This window comes from Pleurodeles waltl, chromosome 5, assembly GCF_031143425.1.
Source record: "Pleurodeles waltl isolate 20211129_DDA chromosome 5, aPleWal1.hap1.20221129, whole genome shotgun sequence".
Classification (NCBI taxonomy): domain Eukaryota; kingdom Metazoa; phylum Chordata; class Amphibia; order Caudata; family Salamandridae; genus Pleurodeles; species Pleurodeles waltl.
In genome coordinates this window covers 996,374,348-996,398,618 of record NC_090444.1, presented here as the reverse complement: position 1 = coordinate 996,398,618, position 24,271 = coordinate 996,374,348, and the positions used below count along the sequence as shown (strand labels likewise).

The following is a 24,271-nucleotide window of genomic DNA, read 5'->3' as shown; positions in this document are numbered from 1 at the left end:
CTCACAGGACCTTGCTCTCTCTAGCTCTCCTCTTCCTCACAGGACTCACTCGTCTTGGCAAGCAGGCAGGTAGTCTTGGATGTCCTTGGGTGATGCCCCCTAACCAACTGGAGACTGGCAGACCTTAGCCTCCAGCCTTGGTTACAGGCAGATATGTTGCAGAGCTACCCCTTCTTGCAGAACCCATCTGGCTGTTTTAAAGTTGCCAATTGTAGGGGTCTCAGGCTCCCATTCTTATAGTAAATTTCCAAACACTAAATGTGATTTAGGACCTGAGTCTTTGAAGTATGTGGTGAGGTTTGCTCCTTTTTCAAGTGGCCCCTCTTCTGCTCTGCCCTTCCTTCCGAAAGAAGTTTGTCACATCAGGAACAACTCCAAATCCTTCATGGCACAGGCCATGGGAGTGACTAGATGTTCACAGCTGGAAGTCAGCCACAGTCATATGTGTATCAAAAGGTTATCCCAGGTCCTCAGCCCTACTCTTACTAGCCCCATCTCCTTCCTGAGAGCCTCTCTCTGATTCAAAGAGCACCCTTTAAACTGTGCAGGAGCGCATGCCTCTCCTTCCTTCAGTGTGTGTCCCACCTAGCTCACAGGAATGCAGCACATCCGTAAATCTGTCTAGGGTGATGCCTCTATATCCTTGTGCGCCTCTAGTCAGCCCAGGGTCTTCCAAAATTGAACTCAGAAGTATTTTACCATTCACAGGCACACATACACATAGAAAACACATGCACTGCAGAGCACTACATACTAACTTGATGTAGGGCAAGGGTAAGGTAAGCACACAGCAGCGAAACCTTATCCGGGTGAGTTGATAGATGTCACGCAAATGACACAAGGTAAAAAGGCCTGTTCACTTCTACTGATCTCTGCCTGATAAGCTGCCAACACCACACTTATTCTGCCGTAACTCCAGGCAAAGGCAGTAGCCTTTCACCTCATCACTAAGATGGAAAGACTGCAGCCTGTGAGACAGTCCTATGTCCGTGTTGATCCGTGTTTGCCCATGACAACATAAATCAGCACCATGGATCTAGACATCACTGCAGCTGGGATACTCAGGGCAGGGTTGCACGCATGCAGGGCAGGCAGGAGGGACAGTGGAAGAACAGACCATGGAGCAGGGGGAGTTGGGCAAGGGCAGCAAACCAACCATGCAGTACCAGTGAGAGAGGCTGTGGGAACACAACGAACGGTGGAGGTCAGGAGGGAGGGGCAGTGGCAGCATAAGAGACCATGGCGGGCAGGGGGGAGAGGCAGTGGCGGCACAATGGACCACAGAGGGTAGGAGAGGTGGAGGAGGTGCACAGACTTGGATAAGGTGGCAGGGGCAGCAAGCTGGCTACACAGGTTAGACGACAAGGGTAATGGCAGCACAATAAAACACACGAGGCATACCGGTGGGTAGGGGGCAGTGACAGCTCAATGGACCATAAAGTGCAAGAGGGGATGGGTCATGGGCATGCACATGGACAGTGAAGGTCAGTGCGGGACAGCAATCTGACCACACAAGGCAGAGTGGTATGGTAATGATAGCACAATGGACCATGGCAAGCAGGAGGGAGGAGACAGGGTCATGCACAAGGACAATGGAGGGCAGGGTGAAGGGAGGCAAGGACAGCAAGCTGACTATGCAGGGCAAACAGGAGGGGCAGTTGCGGCACAGCAGAACAGGAAGGGCAGGAGGGAGGGAGCAGGGCCACGCCAACAAACCCTTGAGAGCAGGAGGGAAGGCATTGGAGGTAGACTCAGACAACGGAGGGCAGGGAGGAGAGAGACGGGTCGGGGACAACAAGGTGACAATGCGACCAGGTGGTAGGTGGTTGAGGCAAGTGCAGCCCAAAGGACCATGCAGGGCACTTAGTGGAAGTGGAACCACAGCATACCATGGAGGGCAGGATGGAGAGGAACCGGCTATAAAACATACCATGGAGGGCAAAAGGGAGAGGGTAGGAGCACGGAGACTCAGACAGTAGGGTCAGCTAGCAGGGGACAGGGTCAACTAGCTTACCACACAGGGAAGGCTGGAGAGGCAGTGCCGGTGCAACAGACCATGCAGGGTGGGCAAGAGGGGCAAAAGCTTCTCAATGGACCATGGAGTACTGGAGAGAGGAGACAGGGCAAGTACACAGTCAGTAGTTGGGAGGGGGAAAGGAGCAGCAAGTTTGGGAGGTGGAATGGGCAGTGGAACCACAACACACCAGGGAGAGCAGGAGGGAGTGGGGAGAAGCATGCAGAGAGGCAAAGGGAATGTGGGTGGTGGACATGGGGAGTGGCAGCAAGCTAACCATGCGAGGCAGATGGGAGGGGCAGTGGCAGTACTGCAGACCACGTATGGCAAACGGAAGAGTTAGTGGCAGCATAATGGACCATGGTGGTGGTAAATTTAACGGTTGACAAGAGAACACGCAAGCAAAGTTACTTATATGCCACGAGCAGGTTTATTCTAAAAAAAACTCATCCCACGACAGCTCCTCCGCTCACACGGCTATCCCAGCTGTCAGTGTCCTACTAACATTCGACCCTCTCCTCATCTGCGTGAGATTCCATTTCCAGAATCTCATGCAGAGGACACCACACTTCTCCCTTTATTTAAATATACTTAACAGTGAAAATTAAACCCTAAAACACTGAGTGAATGAAACAGAAGAGAAAATTAGAAAAACAGAGAATTATTTCAAGACGTATTCCTTAAGATATTCTGGTGTTACTCTTTTTCTAAAACTCCTTCTTTCTTCACACACCTCAGCACTCTTGTCATTCTTTTGATGATTTTTCTGATCTCACAAAAACATCATCACTACTCATCTCCTCGCCCCACCTCTCTCTGACCATCACTTTCAATGGTACCTCTCTATTCTTGTTCCATATTCTACCATTTGCCGTTTCTACAGTATTACGAAATACTTTAATTACTTCCTGCGCTTTAGTATATTTTGACCTTTGACGCACATCCTACTGGGGCTTTAATTTTTACATCACCCTCTTTTAATTCTAAATTGCAAACATTTTTCCTTTTGAGCATTAATTTCCGTCCCCTATTTCTCCAAAAGACCTTTTCCACGTCTGCACTGTTCTTCCTCCAATCCTTCAAAACTTGACACAAATTAGTGTTGGGTACTCTTCCGCTGAACAGTTCAAACAGTGACTTCCCAGTCATCATGTGGGAGAAAAATGATACGCTGTTATCCTTTCTTGTAGTTCCTCCTTCCATTCTAAAACAGTTTGCTCTTGCTAATTGTATACTTTCTTAAATATTTGTTAAATCTCTCCACATCTCCATTAGTTTCAGGATGATAAACTGCAGATATTTTGCGAATTATGTCACAAGACTCCAAATAGTTTTTCTAATGCTCTTGAACAAAGCTGTTGTCCATTGTCAGATAAAATACTCTTTGGAAAACTTTTTCTCTTGAAAATGTCTACTAGAAATTTTGTCACACTCCAATATGAGATGTCTCTTACACATTTAACTTCCACCCATCTTAAGTACAGATCCATAAACACAATGAGATAAGGAGTTGCTTGTTCACCTTGTAAAGGACCCACAATATCTATAGCCAACTCATCCCATGGTTTGCTCTGTAATTTCCTGCAAACCATGGGCACTTGACCCGTTTTCAACACCATGTGACTACATGAACACTGCACACTCTTACGGACAGCCCGTTCAACTTCAACGTCCATTCCTGGCCACCAAAAACTTGCTCTCAAATTTTCTTTTGTTTTAACTATCCCTAGATGACCTTCATGCGCTTGTTTTATTATTCTTTTCCTTAGATCCAATGGTGGAATCAATCTGGGTCCTCTTAACAACAGAGATATGTCAATTGCTAGTTCCCCTTTATTTAAATTCAGTACCTTTTCTAAATTGAGAACATTTCTCATTTCTTCATTTCTTCCATGACTTTCCCCAAAACCTCATCATTGCCTATGTCAGTTCTCCATTCTTCCTCAGTTATTGCCCCAAAAGTAATTTCATTCACGTTACAATTACCTTCACAAACATCATCTTCCAAACCTTGTTTCATTTCTTGTTCATTTTTAGTTTTTCCGACATCTACTAATCTTGCAAGACAGTCGGTACTGACATTTAATATACTAGGTAGATATTCCACTCTAAACCTAAATTTCTGTAGTCCAATTATCCACCTTCTTATCCTTGCAGAGATACAGTCTAAGCCCTTATTCCTAAATATTTCTACTAGAGGCTTATGATCTGATAATACCTCAAAATCAATTCCCCACAAAAAATGCCTACATTTCATGAGAGCCAAAAGTCTCCCTTTCAATCACTGAATAATTTATTTCTGTACCACTCCAGGTTTTAGACGCATACACTATCAAAAGTTTTTCCCCTATATCGTGTTGTATCTGTACAGCTCCCAACCCTTTATGAGCTTGCATCAGTGATAGTGTATGTCTGCCTTCCAGGAATGAACGCCTGTGAACACGATTTTTTTAATTCTTTTCTTTTACATTGATACTCTGTCTCACATATTGCACTCCATAAAAACTCTTTACCTTTTTTCAACATCCCTTCACATTCACTGATTTCTTATCTAAGTTTCTTATGTACCTTCCACTCAACCATTCCAAGAAATGAACTTACTTCCTCTTTAGAGTGAGGTGTCATTAAATTTCCAATGGTGTTGACCAGTTCAGGTTTGGGTCTTACACCTTCTCCTGAGATCAAATGGCCCAAATACTCAACTTCGGCCATGGCAAACCGACACTTCTTCCTCTTTAGAGTGAGGCCTTACTTCACCAATCTCTTTAATACCATATATGCACGACTATCACGTTCCTCTGTCGTGCCACCAAAGATCAATACATCATCCTGGTAGCATTTAACTCTTTCCAAATTTCCCAAAACTCTGCTCAAAATGCGTTGAAACACTGACGCAGCTGACACAAGACCAAACAGCATCCTCTTAAATTTAAATGCTTCTAAAGGTGTTATGAATGGAGTAAGATCCTGTGAATTTTCATCCAATTCTACTTGATGATATGCAGATGTGTGGTAAACAGTTTCTCTCCTCCTACCATTGACACTATTTCTTCAATATTGGGTAGGGGAAACTTGTCAACCACCATCTCCCTGTTTAAAGCTCTGAGATCCTCACACAGTCTAATAGCTCCACTGCTTTTTTGTGCTACAACTATTGGAGCCAACCATTCAGTTGCTTTTACTTCCTCTATTACTCCTGATGTTTCCAATCTCTTAAATTCTGTACTCCCCAAGTCCTGCAATGATAAAGGAACCCTCCTCATCTTTGCAACTACTGGAACCGCATCCTTCTTCAACTTGGTACTATGTTTGTATCCTCTAAGACAACCCAAAGATTCCGAGAATACCTCAGGAAACTTCTGCACAAAATCTGTCTATCTCTTTTATTTTCTTTCTTTTTTTCTTTACATCTTGAACTTGCACCCGAGGCTGGCCAATAGGGTTAAGCACCACCATTAACAAGCTCTGATGTGCCCAACTTAAAAGATTGTCCCCTTTATCGGAAACATATACTTTTCCCAGAATGTGTCTACCCCCTAACTCTAAACATCCTTCAGAAAAACCTATCATTTTGATTGGCTGGCCTCCATACCCACCAGGGTTCACATCCATAGCTTGTAACTCCTTTCTCTTTTCAAATACCCCTTCAAAACACCGTTTTGATATAATGGTTAACTGTGAACATGAATCAAAATGCGTTAATAACTTCACCCCATCAACTATAACATTTTTGCTGGATTGTTCATTCTTTTCCATATGCATGTTCACTTGAAATACTATTTCGCGAGATACCTCTTTGACTTCTCTTCACACAATGCTACTCTTTTTCTTTTTACTGCGACAACACTTGTAAAAATGTCTTTTTTTCCCCACACCCATGGCAAATAATATCCAAAGCTGGACAACTGCTTGCATTTGCCTTGTGCCCACTACTGCCAAATCTGAACAATTTTCCTTTACATCTTCCACATCTGTCCATCTCTTTTTCTTTCACCATTCTCTTTATTTCTTACTTCACATACTGACTCTACAACTTTCCCTGTCTCATTACTCATTTTCCCCATGTGCTGCAGTCTTTTTGCCACCATTGTTACCTCCTCTAAAGGTGGCTCATCTTTTAACTACAATTCCTCGCAAATCTTATCACTGTTACACTTTAACACAAACTGATCACAAATCTTTTCATCTAAAAGGTGACCAAATTTACATGAAGCTGCTAACTTTCTTAAACTTGTTATGTACTCCTCCACCAACTCATCAGTTCCTTGCTCTCTTTTCCCAAAATAATATCTCTCCATAATTGTGCTCACTCTTGGCAAGTAATGCTTATCCCTTTTCAATAAACAAATTTCATATTCATTCAAACTTTTATCTTCTTCCACATTCAAAATTGGTAAATTTTCCAACAGCTCTTGACCTTCTACTAGGCAATGCATTAACAATGCATGTTTCTTTTCTGCACTCAAAGTTGGTCCACATACCCTTGCATAGTGATTAAATATTTTCTCCATTTGTTCCATGAATAAACCGGTTCACCTGAACTACTTAGAAAGAAATGATGGTGGCGTAGCATTCTGCATTTTAACAAATAATTTGTCTTTAAACTAAATGTTATATGCTGCCAAAAAAATGTTTTTAACACAAAACACGAGATTCAGGTGTGCCTGTCGATTCTTCTAGTTATACTTTTAATCTCAGTCACCGGACGTAACATTTCTGATGATAGGCTAGGGTGTGTCTATCACCAATAAACCCTGATAATGCTCCAGTTACCTGCACCTCCAAACGCTTCAGTTCTTTCTTTTCTCCCTTTTTTCTTTAATACTGTCTATCCAAAATAAACACTATATTCTGATGTAGAAAAATAAACATCCAAAATGGCCACACTGCGCTGCTGACGCACATTTCTAATATAGATTGAGCTCACTGTACAGTTGTCTCATCACACAATGCATACCAGTGACGAATTGAGCTTGCATTCCAGTGATGCACACAATGCGTTCCAGTGACGAACTGAGCTTGTGTTCCAGTGACATCCACGGACCTAATGAGAACCGCTACAGCGCTGTCATATCCCGTTTTCCAGTATTGCTCACCTCTGTCTTCTCATCAGAACAACTCTGTTCCCTCGCGCCTCTAACAATTTACTCGTTAATCAGCTCCGCTTCTTCCTTTCAGTAAGTGCCCTTAGCGTTTGATACACTGCCAAGTTTGCTCTCTATCAATCGCCAATGTAAAATAAAGGGTTGAAGAGAGAGCACGTAAGAAAAGTTACTTACATGCCACAAGCAGGTTTTTCTCTCAGACACCTCATACGACGACAGCTCCTCGGCTCACACTGCTATCCATACTGCCAGTGTCCTTCGAACATTCGACCCTCTCCTTATCCGCGTGAGATTCCATTCCTAGAATCTCATGCAGAGAACACCTCAGTGGGCAAGAGGAAAAGGGCGAGGGCAGAAGGCAGGGAGTAGGAGCTGTGCTCTAACAACAGAGAGCATGGGGAAGGAGCAGCAAACCAACAATTTAGGGCAGTCAGGAGGGGCACTGGCAGCTTAATAGGCCAGGGAAGGCAGAAGGGAGTGTATGGGGCACAAATTTGGATGATGGAAGGCAGGGTGGAGGGGGCAGGGACAGAGGCAAGAATCTAAGTGTGTTGGGCAGGTATGAGGGGCATTGGCAGAACAACAGACCACAAGGGGCATTCAGGAGAGGCAGCTCAAAGGACTACGGAGAGCATGCAGGAAGAGACAGCATCATGCACACAGACAATGGAAGGCAGGTTGAAGAAGGACAGGGGCAGCAAGCTAACCACACAGGGCAGGCGGTAGGATTATTGTCAGCTAAACGACTACACAGGAAGGGAGTGAATGTGTAGGAGCCTGGACTTGGACAACAGAGGGAACAGAGGCGATGGATAGGAGCAGCAAGCTAAGCACAAGAGGAGACGTGGAAGCACAAAAGACGACACAGGACAGGAGGGAGGGGACAGGGTCAGACTGACAATGGAGGGCAGGGAGGAGAGGACGGGGCAGCAAATGGATCATTGGGGGAAGTCCTGAATGGGCAGGAGCAGAACAAAGGGCAAATGAGGGCAGGTGGGTGGGGGCATGGGCCAACACACAGGGAACGACAAGCATGGAGGAGAGGGACAAGGGCGGCAAGTTGACCAAGTACAGAAGGCCAGAATGGGCAGGGGCAGTAATGTAAGGTTGATTTGTAGAGTGTTATTTGTCACCTGTGAGGATATTCAAGTGCTGGGTAGGTGAGTGTAGGCGTGTGGTGAGGCTGGACCTGAGTACAGGCAGTCTTGATGGTCCCACAAGAAGTCTAATTGAATAGCCAGGTTCATGCGGAATGCAAGAAGTAGTAAGTAGCAGTAAGCTGTCCACAGAGGGCTGAGAGTATGGGTCAGGGGTACGCAAGACAGTGAATGAGGGGCAAAGGCACCAATCTGATCATGGTGAGAATGCCTGCGTGGCCAGGGTCAGCACTGTGGACCATGGAGGACAGGCGAGAGGGGGTAGAAGCACTCACTCTGAGAACTGAGGCTAGTGGAAGAGGGACAGGAAGCTGACCAACAAGAGCAGGCAGAAGGGGCTGAGGCATGCAGATGGAGAACAGAGGGCAGAGACAGTCAGCTGACTACAGAGGGCAGGAGGTGGAGAAAGGGGCACAAAGATGAAAAATGGAGGGCAAGCAGAAGGGGAGCAGGGGCAGTGGCAGCAAGCTTTCCTTAGAGGGCAGGCTGTGGTGGTTTGCCACCAGAAGGGGTGGGCCTGTGCCAACCACGATTGCGAATGACAGAAGGCTGTGCGCAGTTTGTGTTGGCCGTATATGTACGAAAACCCTAGCAATTCACCGAAAAAAATCGAATGTTACTAAGGTTAAGTACTCAAAAAAAGCTTTTACTTCAATTAATCTAAAAGGGCCCATGTCTCAGATAGCTTAATTGGCAGCCACAACATGCTGTCAGTGCTTTAAAAAAGTACACCCTACTTCCAACGATTGAATCCTTTATTATGAGATCCAGGTACCTACATCAGGAGTGTCAACAATGCACACCTGTCACTGCTGTCTGCCTGCTATATAGAATGTTCCCTCAAGATTCGAACTTACTAATGTGAGAGAGCGGTGATGGGAGTGCATTGTTGGCTCTCCTGATATAGATACCAGCATTCCATAATAAAAGATTTATCCTTTGGAAGTATGGTGTATGTCTTTACAGTTGTGTCCCACCAGTCAAGCGGCGGTCCCTTTGGGGCTTTCACCCCCCCCCCCCCCTTAAATTGCCTTTGTGGTCCTGATGTGCACTCCCTGCCACCCTTGTAAATGTTTTTAATTAGTTTTCGGGACACAGAGGCAATGTCCCAGAGACTTGTAATCACTGCCACAAAATATTGTTCAGATTGTGACCAACCAATCAGGTGGATTAGTCCTCCTTAAAGTGACCAATCAGAGTATATATGGTCACAAACTGTCAATCTATCTGTCCATTTTGAGTCTTAATTTCTTAGAAACTACTGAACTGATTTATTCCAAATCACAAAAAGCATGCTTCCAGGGTAAATGTCTAGCTTTCTTCCACAATTGTTGTAATTCTGTTCAACAGTTTTGGCTATAGCGCTGTCGAAAATTCCATATGGAAAATACATGGGCAAAATGTGTTTTGAGAGATTTCCTTTTTTCTCACTCCTCTCCTGCCAGATCACACTGAAACTTTCCAGAAAGGAGCTAAGGTGGATGAAGTAGATGGCAGTTAAAACGTAACATTTTAAACTAAACAAAACTCTGAAGTTCAGCGGTTATAGTTTATTGAAGTAACAATAACTTGTGCCCCTGCCATGCAACGAGATGTCATCAGTGATGTTATCAATGATGTCATGGAACACATCATGAGTGATGTAATATGTGAAGTCATAAGCAGTCCATGTCGAGGGCACAAGTTTTAGGTACTTCAGTTAACTATAGTGAGTGAATTTCAGTGTTTTTTTTAACTTTAAAGTGATATGCGTTAACTGACATTTTCACCTTACACATCACTTTAACCTTATTTTTTAAGTAAGATTTTATTATCATACCTAACTATGCCAACTCCCAACAGATTCCTACCCCTCCTTAGCCTAAAGAAAAATGCTCTGGTCCCAAGGGAATCCTGTGGTATGGGATTGAAACACCCCAGAACATTTTTTTTCTTACATTTTGTCTCCTGTCAGGGTCCCTCAGGGATCTGCCCCACCCCAGACCTACAAAGGCTTGTGGGTCATGCTAGCTTTACCCTGCCCCTTATACCTTATTTTTACTGTTGACTGTTCCTCAGTCCTGTAATTGAGGCCACAATATTTCTCCATATAGCAGCCAGCCAATCACAGCCCTTTGTTCCAAGGGCCAGTAAGTCAGAATGCTTCATGTGTTTCTCTTACCCGGGACACTCCCTCCAGACTTTAGATATCTCTAGGTTTTGAACCTTAATTTCTGTTAAACATCCCAACAGATTGATATCAAATCATAAGAAGCATGCTTTCTGAGTAAAGATCTAGCTATCTGCCACATTTGGTGTAATTCTGTTCATCTATTTTTTTCTATAACACTAATCATAAATCCCTATGGAAATTGCATGGGGAAAGTGCTATTTGGGACCCTCCCAAACCCACATTTTTCTCAGCCCCCTTTAGACAGATACCCCCAATTTGGGGGGAAATTTTTGTGGCGATTCGTCAAACAGCGCCGAAGTTTTATTAGCAAAATAAAAACACTCTTCCATTTAAAGCTCTACCTACACAGTGGCGATCGCTGAAGCCGATCCCGCAGCCAGTCTTGGTTGAGATTCCCCTTCCAGCCACTCTGTCTCCTGAAAGGGCATAAGTGTGTCATCATGTCTCTCTGAACCTCTCCCGCAGTCGTTCCTCGAAGCAGGTTCTGAATCCAGCCCTGGATTCAGAGTTTCGACAGCCCTGGGGAACTTCTCAACAGATTCAGGGGTTTTAGGCTGTTGCATTACGCATTTTTGTCATGCTGTGACTCCCTCTGACATGGTCACGGGCCCCAAGGAGTTGATAGCCCCCCTCCACCTGAATTTCACTGGCACGTATTTACTTGGCACCAGTAAGGCCTTCTGGATCCTCCCCTTCATCCGCACCAGCTTCTGTACTGGGCCATTCTCCAACACCTCATCCCACCCCATAACGCAGTGCCGTTGGTAGATGGTGATGACCAACCCATTGTGTAGTCTGACTCAGAGATGACGGCGTGCAGAACTTGAACAAGACTGTGTGTGGCTCCACTTACACCGTAAAATACTGGTAACCCTTCTGATTCAGTTACTGTACCTTTGGTCCTTGTTAAGGCACAATTTAGTCATTCACTTTTTGGATCAGACTCAGATAATGGGGTATATGATGCTGGAGATTGATTTGCTCAGCCCTCCCATTATGTCATCATGGCCCTGCCACTAGGGAGAGTGCATCTTTTGTTATGCTGATGCGGAGATTGCAGAGATGTTTGATATCCAGCTCCCCACTAAGGAGATCAAGGCCAAAGTACTAACTGAGGTGCTTCGGTTTGGTTAGACTAGTTCTGAGCTCCTACTTCCATTTAATGAGGCTCACCGACACGCTATTGGGCACCTGGATGAAGTCCTCCTTGGGGCTTCTAGTCAACCGATAGAGTGCCACCCACCACCATCCTGTGCGTGGTATTCAGGTGTCCTTGCCCAGCACCCACACCTGAGAGCCTTGTGGTGCAGGCTTCAGCTAGCAAGGTGAACCCAAATGCATTCCCTTCTACTGATCCTGAAACGAAATCTAAAAGGATCAAGACATTTGGGAAATTGGGTACTTTCTTCTGTCAGCCTTGCCTTGTGTCCCGTGAATGCCAGCTGTTTTCCGAGCTGCTCTTCCCATGTCCTGTGGGTCTCTGTGCCACAAGTTCTTCCCATTGTTACTGAGGAAGATCGTGCCATCCTTTCTCAAGCCATGCAAGATGGTTGTGATGCAGATAAGTTTATGATCCATTGTGGCTGGACACAACTGATGGCCTCTGCAGAGCCATAGGCACCAGTGTGGCCCTTGATCAGCATGCTTTGATGCGGTCCACTAGTTTTACAGATGATGTCCAAGCTAGCTTCATGGAAATGCCATTTGATGTTTCCCATCTGCGTGGAGAGAAGGCAGACTCAGCCCTCGAGCGCTCTAAGGATGGCCACTAGGTAGAGTCCTGGAGGATATCTTGTCATCAAAGATCAGCACTTTTTTCTTGTCAGAGTTGAGTTTCTAGCAGTTGGTTTGCAAGCATTCTGCTACCCAGATCATGCATTTGGTGAAGTCAGATCTGGTCATGTAGGACCTGTCTGAAATTGAGGGGATGAGCTGGGTGTCATCAGCACAGGAGATGAAGGAGGTGTAGTGAGATTTGATGATGTTGTTGAGTGGTGTCATGTAAATGATGAACACCATGGGGTTGAGGGGTGATCCTTGAGGAACTCTGCTGCCCAAGTCCCTGGGCTCTGATGTGTAAAGAGGAAGACTGACTGACTGACTGACTATGTTCTGCCTGTGAGGAAGGAGCATATCCATTTGAGGGCTTGACCTTGGATACCATTTGCATCTAGTCTTTTGACGAGATCGGGGCTTAAAGGTCCAGCAGTATCAGGTTAATGGTGTCCCCTTAGTCCATTAGGATGCTGATCTCTTCTGCGGAGGCTATGAGTGCTGTCTCCATACTGCGTTGCTTCGAAAAGTGGATTGGGAGTGGTCAGGATGTTTGTGGAGATCCGGGTGGTTGGTGGTTGGTGGTTGGTGAGTTGTTGGTTGGTTGCCTTCTCTTTCACCTTAGCTTGGTATGGTAGAAGGGAGATGGGACGGAAGTAGTTCAGTCATTAGGGTTTTTTCAGGAGGACAGTGACAGTGACTTCAGCATGCTTCTGGTCCTCTGGGAAGGTTGCAGACTTTATGGAGTAGTTGATGATGTGAGTTAGGAATTTGCTGATCACAGGTCCTTCTAGGTTGTAGATATAATGAGTACATGGGTCAGCGGGGGCCCCAGAGTAGAAAGTTTTCATGATTGAAGTGATGTCTTCCTCGGTGAGTGTTCTTCAGTAGGTTAGCTGCCTGTCCGAGTGGCAGGTGGGCAGCTTGCTGATGATGTCCTCAGAGTTTGGTTGTTTTTCGAACATATTGTATATCTTTTCAATTTTACACTTGAAGAAGTTGACAGAGTTCCTGGGAGGGGGGGTGATGGAATTGGCTGAGGCTTTTGGGGCAGTGAATACCTTGATGATAGCAAAAGTCTCTTTGCTGCTGTTGTAGCTGACTTCGATCTGGTCCATGAAAGATCTTCTCTTTCATGCGGTGGTAGTGCCTGAGGGCGACTTTTTGGTTGATCCGACATCCTGGTTGGCTCTCGATTTCCTTTCCAACTGTTTGCAGTATCTTGTGGAGTCCCGGGGTTCTTCTGTGTACCAGGTGGCATGTTTGCTGCTTCTGCTGTGTTTGTGAGTTTTGATGGGTGCCAGAACATCTGTAGAGTTGGGGATCCATTGGTTGAAGTTGGTGAGATCCTCAGCTAGTTTGTTGGTGGTGTTGGGTTGGTCTGTTTTGAGTGTGCTGCGCAATTTAGTTTCTGTTACTCTGTTCCAGTCCCAGCTGGGTTGGTTGATGTTGATGGGAGCATTGGCATGTGACTTGTTAATTTTGAAATGGATGATGTAGTGGTCGGTCCATGTGAGTGGTAAGGGGGACTGGTAGCTGATGCTGTTGCTGGAGGCAAAGACTGCATCTAAAGTGCATCCTACATTATGTGTGGGGTACATGACAAGCTGGTAAAATCCTGTGTTGTGTAGTCTTTTGCGGAGATCAGTGAAGCAGGTGTCAGAGGGTCTTCCAGGTGGAAATTGAAGTTGCTGGATTAGAAAATCCTTGGAGTTGATATTGGAGGGTGAAATGAAGTCTGAGATGAGGTTGCTGAAGTTCTGTGATGGACCGGATGGTCTCTAAGTCAGGTTGCACCCTGTTAGTTTGTAGGTTGAAGTGCATGTGTTTCAGTAAAGGGGTGTCCAGGCCTTTGATAGTTGTTCATAAAGTGTGCTTTTGTCTATGATAGTGAGTCCCCATCTGGGTTTGGGGAGGTGGTCCTGCATGCAGTTTTGTTTCCTGCTGTGACACCCACAGCGATGTCGAGAGATGAGGCGGATCCATTGAGGTTTCCGTTAGAAAAAGGAGCTCTGGTGGCCGCTCATAAGAAGGTTCCAAATTAGATTTTATTTTTTTGAGCAGGCAAATGTTGAGGAGCATGCTTGTGAAAGTTTGCTGGTAGTCTGGTTTGGTGCAGTGGGGTTGTGAGAGGGTGATGTAGGAAGCTGAGTATGGAGAGCGTAGGTTGGCATGTTACTGCAGGTAAAGTGGCAGTGGAAGCAAGAGAAAGGTTCTATTGTGCTGGGAGTCGTAGTGTGGCAGCAGCGGTTGGGTAGGTGGTGTAGTATGAGCGGGTATAGGGTCACTGCAGAGTAGCAAAGGAGAATGATCTGACCAGGGGTTGTGGTGCTGGGCACGGTCCAGGTGCGGACGGGCACAGATGGGTTGCCTTAGATGCGTCTTTGGCTTACCCACTGTGCGCTGCCATTAAGTAGGTCCTGAAAGGAGCGCAGAGGGCAGTTGACAGTGCTATGGAAAGGCAAAGAGAAGATGCAGGAAGAAGCAGAAGACCCTGGAGAGTAGGTAAGGAGGTGGGAAGACGAAAAAGCACAGGAGAGGGTGTGGGGCTGTGGGGGAAGATAGTAAAGGTCACAAAAGTAAGACAAAATTATGAGAAAAAGAGCCCCAAAAATAATGGAAAAGAGTGAGAAAAAGAGGCACCAAGTAATGAAAAAAAGTGAAAAAGAGGCACAAAGTATGAGAGTGAGAGAGAAAAAGACAGCAGTATGAGAAAAGAGAGGCACAGAATTTTAAGAGGGTGCAGGAGTGAGGTACAGAGAGCAGGAAAGCCTGCAAGTGCATCAGAGGTGGAGAGTGCGGAGAGAGGCGGCAGCAGGAAGAGCGAGACGGGGCCTTGAGATGCAAGACCAGGTCCAAAAGGGCCTGAGAATAGTGGGAGGACCAGTCCCAGGTAAGTGGGGTGGGGAGCTGGAGCCTAAGCTCCTGTGCCCATCCTTCTTCCCGGAAGCCAGTGATAGGTTCAACAATCCAACTTCCCTATTCTACACACTTGGCCACTGTTCTATCCTACTCACTACTCTCACCCGCTGTGCGAAAACAAGTCTAGCAATGGAGTTGGTACCCTCGTGTATTCACAACCATAGGAGATACTGAGATCTCGTGACCCGAAAGACTTTGGGGGAAAAAAACATGTTGCAACAGTCCCAGCCCAACACGAGATGACAGGAGTACACAGAGCATGAGAATCTCTCACACTACATGCAAGAAACAGATGCTTACAGACTAAGTTACAATCCTTCTTAATAATGTATAACAAATACATGTGTACAGGGCAGATATGGCCATAAGGATAGCAGGTTATCTCCTAACAATACTGCATTACATATTTAAAATTATGTATACAATCAAACTCATGGGTCTAGCTCATTATTTAACCTCGATCCTATTGGCAATTTGTTGTTTTTTCAAGCCCTGAAATGTTCCTTCACATTGTGAATTTATATCATCAAAATGTAATCTCCCCTCCATCATAGCCTATTTTACTTGTCTAGCAAGATAATAATGGGTATTGACTGCTGTGCTATTGAATGAATAGGTTTGTAAAACAAATGTCACAGTCTTGGTGGGTAAAACTTTATTAGAAGTTCTTCTGTTTCTGTATAACTATTTTATTTACTCAAGCACGTCCTAAATCCACCCCTTTCTGTTTTTAGGGTTCTCGAAAGAATTGGAGCCAGAGCTCTTGTAGCTCATGTCAGGACGTTTGCTGACTTCTTGGTGTACGAGTTCTCTACGTCAGCAGGAGGCCAGCAGCTCAATAAATGCATTGAGATTCTGAATGACATGGTGTGGAAGTATAACATTGTGACTCTTGACAGACTGATACTGTGTCTGGTAAGTGTTACCTGGAGATATAGGTATGTTGAATGTGCATCACTCAAAAGGGAATTCGAGCTCCTCGGCCTAGCCAGACCAGGAAAGATTCAGAGTAATCTTTCTCAAGTATTTATCATGTCACATCATAAAAGCGGGGTAGTCTCCAGCCTGGAGCACCCACCACAGAGGCTCAGAGGTGTGAACCATCTGCATCAGGCTATGAACGGTCACAAACACAGTGATCAGGAAAGAGAAAATACTGGTCCCATTTATGATTGAATTTCTATAGGAATCTTGTTTCCTTTGTCCTCACTTTACTGTCTAGGTCTCCATTGTAGACATTAATGCGATCAGAATCCTAGTAAGGCTTGAATATTGTCCAAAAAAGATGTTTGGTCTTTATTTACCTTGATGGAATGTGCCTGCTAAATACCTAATCTGACATAAAATCATAAATCAGAGGCTTCATATCTGTGCATTGGTGACTGCTAAGGCATGTACAGCCAAGCCCTATAAAAATACGCTACACATGCTTCTGAAATGAACAACACTTATAATCATACTGCAACTTAAAAATCTTCAGTAACGTACAATGTCTCAAAATAGTCAGTGAACATGTAGAAATAGTGATCTACACCTTACACACCTCCAGTTTGTGCAGAATTACTGTATGAGAACGGGCATTGTCAGCCCTTTTGTTCATTGGAGTTTCTAAAGCAGTTCTCCCACAGAGATCCCTTCTGTCTAGAGTGCAGCTTGGGACTCGTTTGTCATCCTGCCACTGGCTCTCCTGTCCAGTTTTTTTAAGAAGATCAGGAACAACCAGGCCCAAGTCATCCTAGTGGCATCTAATTGAGCCAGAAGAGAGTGGTAACTGGGACATGAGCATCTGTTCTCTAAACAATCTGCTGCTCTGGGAGGATCTGTTGCTGCAGCAGCAGGGCAGGGTACTGCACCAGGGTCTGCACAATCTGCATCTCCTTGCTAGGAAATTGAGCAGTGGCAGTTGACCTTTTTCAAGCTGCCACCTGAGGTCGATGTCATCCTGGCAACAAAGCATCCTTCCACAAAATTAGTGTACACCAATCTTTTGGACAAATTGTGGATTAGTGCGTCGCCTGATAAATTGACCGATGTAAATCCAAGTTATCTGAAGTTTTTTTGTTTGTTCTCTCCCTTGCCAAACAAGGACTTTCTTTTGGCTCCGTTAATGACTACTTACCTGCTCTTTCTATTTTTGTGCAGTTGCAGGATCAGCCTTTGTTATTTAACGCACATGCTGCGATGAGCGCTTATAAATCTGTATATATGGTTTATGTCATACTTTTTTATGTGCAGTAATTATAAACAAAGGTATTTAACTAGACCCAAGATTCAGGGGATTAAATCTATTACTCGAGATAAAATCAAACTGAATAGATTGTATGAATATTAGCCATGGCGTTTTGTTCTGTGAAGTCAATGTAGCATGCATTCTGTAAAGCAGTGAATAAGGATTTCTCACTGATGTACTGTGAAAATATCATGACATTTCTCTTAGGCATTGTAGTAAATGTGTGAAGGAGAATTTATCAGTACGCTGACTCTAAATAAACTGTGCTATTTGGTCACATTTCATTTTACTATGTTGTGTGTGAAAAGCTGGCCTGTTCAACGTGTAGCTATTAAGGGACAAATTAGAATATTCAAATTTTGTTTTCCTTTCAGGAATACATTTTTGATAAAATACAGGACAGGGGTGAATACCCGCGGTTTTCTGCGATTCTATGGCTGGAGCCGTTACTCCAGCATAATTATTGCATTATAACATTTATTATATAATTTTACCGCATGATTTCTGGATTACAACCATATTGTTTCTAGCTCACGGTGATTAAAAAATACCATTGACAGAGAATGTGCCTCATACTTTGCTTTTCTCCTGACGAGAGTTAGACAACCTTGCCGCATAATTTGGCCAGTAGAGTGGCTTGGAGGGCTGTCTTTTTGATTATGAAAGCCATATTTCACAGAGACCTCTAAAATGTTTACATTTTCGCGCCGTGCAGTACCAGAAGCCCTTGGATGATGTGTGGACATATGTTCGTTTTACTGAAGTTTGTATTGTGTATGTACCATTACAGGCTATGCGCAGTCATGAAGGCAATGAAGCCCAGGTTTGCTACTTCATAATTCAACTGCTGTTGCTGAAACCCAATGATTTTAGGAACCGAGTGAGTGATTTTGTGAAGGAGAACTCCCCGGAGCACTGGCTACAGAACGATTGGCATACAAAGCATATGAATTACCACAAGGTAAAACATATTTAGTTAATTTCTACTTGTCGTTGGTAAACATTTTAACTAGTTTCATAAGTGTTACACACGTTGTCTTAAGATTTCAGCTCAACACTTTCAAACCCAATGAACAGATTGTTTGTAAAGTTTTTTTGTGTAGTATTTTTAGTTCAGTGAATTAATCCCTGTTATTGTATGTAATATGTCATCACTCGATTACAGATTAAAAAACCGATTGTGTCTAATGTCACATGGAATAATTTCCTATGCAAACATGATTTTATTTTCGTAACAGCAAGTGGCGAACGTGAATATTCCTGACATGTCCCTCAATGCCTGTTACCTACTGTGACTATTAAGTGCTTTCATGTATGAGAAATCACCCATATTTCATGGTGTTCTGTTTTTCGTCTATTTTACTGCAGAATTATTTTTTTCTCTTTTGATTCCTGATAAACCAAATGTCATTTATGCACTGCATTTCACTAAGATGTTAAAATCCCCCCACCCCCCGGTGTTCTCTCTTTTAAATACCCTCACCTACCAAATGGGCCACATTTTCCTTTTAAATCCAGTGACTTTGGCCTTTTCCTGTGTTGTCTTCAGTTTGTTTTTTTGGGATTATTTATAGAAGCATCAATGTTTTTTTTCTTGTAAATACTCTTCCGTCCTGCAGTTTGTAGTTGCATCGTCAATTACTGTATAGTGGACACTGCAGTTGTGCCCCTGGCACACCCAATCAATTTCTTCCAATGTATATCGATTACAACTGCTCACCATGGTTACCATGGTCAAGTAGTTAAGTACCATTGTGTATCGATTTAAAGTGACGGTTATCCATTTTTTTCTGCACATCTTAAAAGTTAACTCGGGATTCTGTCTATGACGCAGTGATTAATTTTACTGCATTGCTGGTTTAGTAGGTGGTATGCCTCTGTTACGTTTCAACCTTTTTAAATTTGTGCATAGTGAGTTTGGCATCCTTATTAGTTATTTAGATGAGTGGTTTCACTCTACCCTAAACCTCTCTTTCGCCAAGGACACAGTTTCTCTCTGTCCTGTGCATTCCAAAAATAATCCTTAGACCAAACATTTTCTCCACATATAAGTCCTGCCTTAGATGTGTTGAAATGAAAAGGAAGAGTTTCTCCCACTAGCCTTTCTGGCTTTGCCTTCACAGAGGCTCCATACAATGTATTCCTCAAGATCTGTCACACTCCAAACAACCCTCCCAAACTGGATCAGAGGTTCTCTCGCTCCCAATCTACAGAGCTCACTTTCTGGTTTTAGGTGGTCACTTAAAAGGCTGAAATACTTTTTGCCACAGATCTCGGAAACAGGCTTAGCATTTTCCAGCTATGCAATCTTCAAGTTTCTTTCTTTACTGTCTCTGTTATAGGAGGCCTTTGGCAGCGATTCAGCATAATACCTTGAGGGTTGCATTATTTTCAGCCTGTTTAACGCAGATCAGATAGCTGTTAGATCGTACTTTTAGAACACTTTTCACACAACAAGCTTTTTTTATTTCTATTTGAATTAGATTGTTACATTTGTCATGTTAAACATATTAACAATGGAGGCACCAACTGGGGCGTACTAGATCAATTTTGGACTAATACCTCCCTAGCTTCTGCAGCTAGCCACGCTGTTGAGAAATCTCAATTTCTCTTATTGGTAACATAGTGTTCGATGGCATCTGTCGCTGTAGATACGCATGTTTTGCATAGCTCGCCATCTGGTGTTGGGCCGGAGTGTTACAAGTTGTTTTTCTTCAAAGAAGTCTTTCGAGTCACGGGACCGAGTGACTCCTCCTTTTGTCTCCATTGCGCATGGGCGTCGACTCCATCTTCGATTGTTTTTTTTCCGCCATCGGGTTCGGACGTGTTCCTGTCGCTCCGAGTTTCGGAACGGAAAGATAGCTAATTTCGGAAGATTTTCGTCGGTATTGTTGCGTTCGGGATCGGCGTAGTTAGATTCATCACCGCGTCTAAGATCGAAGAGCTCCGGTGCCCTTCGGGGTAATTTTTTCGATCCCCCGTCGGGGCCTGGTCGGCCCGACCGCGTGCAGAAGAACGCCGATGGAACGGACCCCGTTCCGTTTCTGTCCCAAATGCCACAATAAATACCCCTATACAGACCAACACTTGGTCTGCAACCTGTGCCTGTCACCTGAGCACAGTGAAGACACCTGCGAGGCCTGTCGTGCGTTCCGGTCCCGAAAAACACTCCGAGACCGTCGAGCCAGAGGACTTCAGATGGCGTCCGCGCCGACAGCCCACCGGGAGTTCGAGGAACAAGAAGAGGAGGGAACCTTTTCGATCCAAGAATCGGACTCCGAAGGATTCGACGATACACAAACCGTGAGTAAGACGTCGAAAACCACTCAGAAGATGATTTACAAGGCCCAGGGGACGCCACTGCCACCAGGCCATGGCTCGACCCATAAATTCGGTGACCGACCGTCGGCACCGAAAAAGGCCCAAACAGTGCCGAGATCGTCCGACTCCGGTCGAGACACCGACACGCAGCCTTCTCGGGACCGAGAAAGTGCTGGAGACAAGCATCGACACCGAGATACCGGTGTAGACACGGCTCGACGCCGAGACAGCGGCACCGAAGAAGATCGACGCCGAGAGGTTTCGGCCCCGAAAAAGAAAAAAGTCACCTCAGAGCCGAAAAAAGATGCAGACAGGGTTTCGGTGCCAAAACAAACTGCAACCGACCCAGTTTCAGGCTCTTATACAGAAGAGCACTCGCTAACCTCCCAAATGCAAAAGCATAGGTTTGAGGAAGAGCTACACTCAACTGATGTAGACCATACGCAAAAGCGTATTTTCATACAGCAGGCGACAGGAAAAATAAGCACCCTTCCCCCTATTAGAAGAAAGAGAAGATTGGAGTTCCAAACTGAACAAACCCCACAAACAAAAGTGGTGAAAAAAGTTACCCCACCACCCTCTCCTCCACCTGTGATTAACGTCTCACCAGCACAAACTCCAACACATTCCCCAGCTCACACCACCATGAGCCAGGGTGACCAAGATCAAGACGCATGGGACTTATACGACGCCCCAGTGTCAGATAACAGTCCGGAGGCATACCCTACGAAGCCATCTCCACCAGAGGACAGCACTGCGTATTCTCAAGTGGTGGCTAGAGCAGCACAATTTCACAATGTAAGCCTCCACTCAGAACAGGTCGAGGATGACTTTTTATTCAACACACTCTCCTCCACCCACAGCTCCTACCAAAGCCTGCCTATGCTCCCTGGTATGCTCCGGCACGCAAAAGAAATCTTTAAGGAGCCGGTCAAAAGTAGGGCAATCACACCAAGAGTGGAAAAAAAGTATAAGGCGCCTCCTACAGACCCGGCTTTCATCACTACACAGCTGCCACCAGACTCTGTCGTTGTAGGAGCAGCTAGGAAAAGGGCCAACTCCCACACATCTGGAGATGCACCACCCCCAGATAAAGAAAGCCGCAAGTTCGATGCAGCTGGTAAGAGAGTCGCAGCACAAGCTGCAAACCAGTGGCGCATCGCTAACTCCCAGGCACTACTTGCGCGCTATAACAGAGCCCATTGGGATGAGATGCAACATCTCATTGACCATCTGCCCAAGGACCTACAAAATAGGGCAAAACAAGTGGTTGAGGAGGGACAGACCATTTCCAACAACCAAATCCGCTCCTCCATGGACGCTGCAGATACAGCTGCACGGACAATTAATACATCTGTAACTATCAGAAGGCATGCATGGCTCCGAACGTCTGGATTTAAACCAGAGATTCAGCAAGCAGTTCTCAATATGCCTTTTAACGAAAAAGAACTGTTCGGTCCAGAAGTGGACACAGCGATTGAGAAACTAAAAAAAGACACGGACACTGCTAAAGCCATGGGCGCACTCTACTCCCTGCAGAGCAGAGGGAATTACAGCACATTCCGTAAAACACCCTTTAGAGGGGGGTTTCGGGGTCAGAGCACACAAGCCAGCACCTCACAGGCAACACCGTCCAGTTACCAGGGACAGTACAGAGGAGGTTTTCGGGGACAATATAGAGGAGGGCAATTCCCTAGGAATAGAGGAAAATTTCAAAGCCCCAAAACCCCTACTACTAAGCAGTGACTCACATGTCACTCACCCCCTCCACACAACACCAGTGGGGGGAAGAATAAGTCATTGTTACAAAGCATGGGAGGAAATCACTACAGACACTTGGGTTCTAGCAATTATCCAACATGGTTATTGCATAGAATTTCTACAATTCCCTCCAAACATACCACCAAAAGCACAAAATTTGACAAAACATCATTCCAATCTCCTGGAGATAGAAGTGCAGGCACTATTGCAAAAGAATGCAATCGAATTAGTGCCAAACACACAAATAAACACAGGAGTTTACTCACTGTACTTTCTGATACCAAAGAAGGGCAAAACGCTGAGACCAATCCTAGACCTCAGAATAGTGAACACATTCATCAAATCAGACCACTTTCACATGGTCACACTACAAGAAGTATTACCATTGCTAAAACTACACGACTACATGACAACTTTAGACCTCAAGGACGCGTATTTCCATATACCAATACACCCATCGCACAGGAAATACCTAAGGTTTGTATTCAAAGGAATACATTACCAATTCAAGGTACTGCCTTTCGGATTAACAACCGCACCAAGAGTCTTTACCAAATGTCTAGCGGTAGTCGCTGCACACATCAGAAGGCAGCAAATACATGTGTTCCCATATCTAGACGACTGGCTAATCAAGGCCCATTCGTTAATAGAGTGCTCAAATCACACAAATCAGATCATACAAACCCTCTTCAAACTAGGGTTCACTGTCAACTTCACGAAATCCAACATTCTGCCGTGCAAGGTACAACAATACCTAGGAGCCATAATAGACACAACAAAAGGAGTAGCCACTCCAAGTCCCCAAAGAATTCAAAATTTCAACACCATCATACAACGCATGTATCCAACACAAAAGATACAAGCAAAGATGATATTACAACTCCTAGGCATGATGTCTTCATGCATAGCCATTGTCCCAAACGCAAGACTGCACATGAGGCCCTTACAACAGTGCCTAGCATCACAGTGGTCTCAAGCACAGGGTCATCTTCTAGATCTGGTGTTAATAGACCGCCAAACTTACCTCTCGCTTCTGTGGTGGAACAACATAAATTTAAACAAAGGGCGGCCTTTCCAAGACCCAGTGCCACAATACGTAATAACAGATGCTTCCATGACAGGATGGGGAGCACACCTCGATCAACACAGCATACAAGGACAATGGAACGTACATCAAACAAAACTGCATATAAATCACCTAGAACTTCTAGCAGTTTTTCAAGCACTAAAAGCTTTCCAACCAATAATAGTTCACAAATACATTCTCGTCAAGACAGACAACATGACAACAATGTATTATCTAAACAAGCAAGGGGGGACGCACTCCACGCAGTTAAGCCTGCTAGCACAAAAAATTTGGCGTTGGGCAATTCACAACCAGATTCGCCTAATAGCACAATTTATACCAGGGATCCAAAATCAACTCGCAGACAATCTCTCTCGAGATCACCAACAGGTCCACGAATGGGAAATTCACCCCCAAATTCTGAACACCTATTTCAAACTCTGGGGAACACCTCAAATAGACTTGTTTGCAACGAAGGAGAACGCAAAATGCCAAAACTTCGCATCCAGATACCCACACAAACAGTCCCAAAGCAATGCCCTATGGATGAACTGGTCAGGGATATTTGCTTACGCTTTTCCTCCTCTCCCTCTCCTTCCTTACCTGGTAAACAAACTCAGTCAAAACAAACTCAAACTCATATTAATAGCACCAACTTGGGCAAGGCAACCCTGGTACACAACGCTGCTAGACCTATCAGTAGTACCCTACATCAAATTGCCCAACAGGCCAGATCTGTTGACACAACA

The 24,271-nt window shown here is 44.8% G+C and overlaps 1 protein-coding gene across 3 annotated transcripts in view; it reads left to right on the top strand.

The window, feature by feature from the left end:
- The window catches only part of MED23 (mediator complex subunit 23), a 409,061-nt gene that overhangs the window by 261,949 nt on the left and 122,841 nt on the right, over window positions 1-24,271 (top strand). For all 3 annotated transcript variants that reach the window (XM_069235159.1, XM_069235158.1, XM_069235157.1), the window contains 2 exons: window positions 15,879-16,059; window positions 18,165-18,335. In XM_069235159.1, the coding sequence (XP_069091260.1) occupies window positions 15,879-16,059; window positions 18,165-18,335 (352 nt within the window). The remainder of the gene's footprint in view (window positions 1-15,878; window positions 16,060-18,164; window positions 18,336-24,271) is intronic.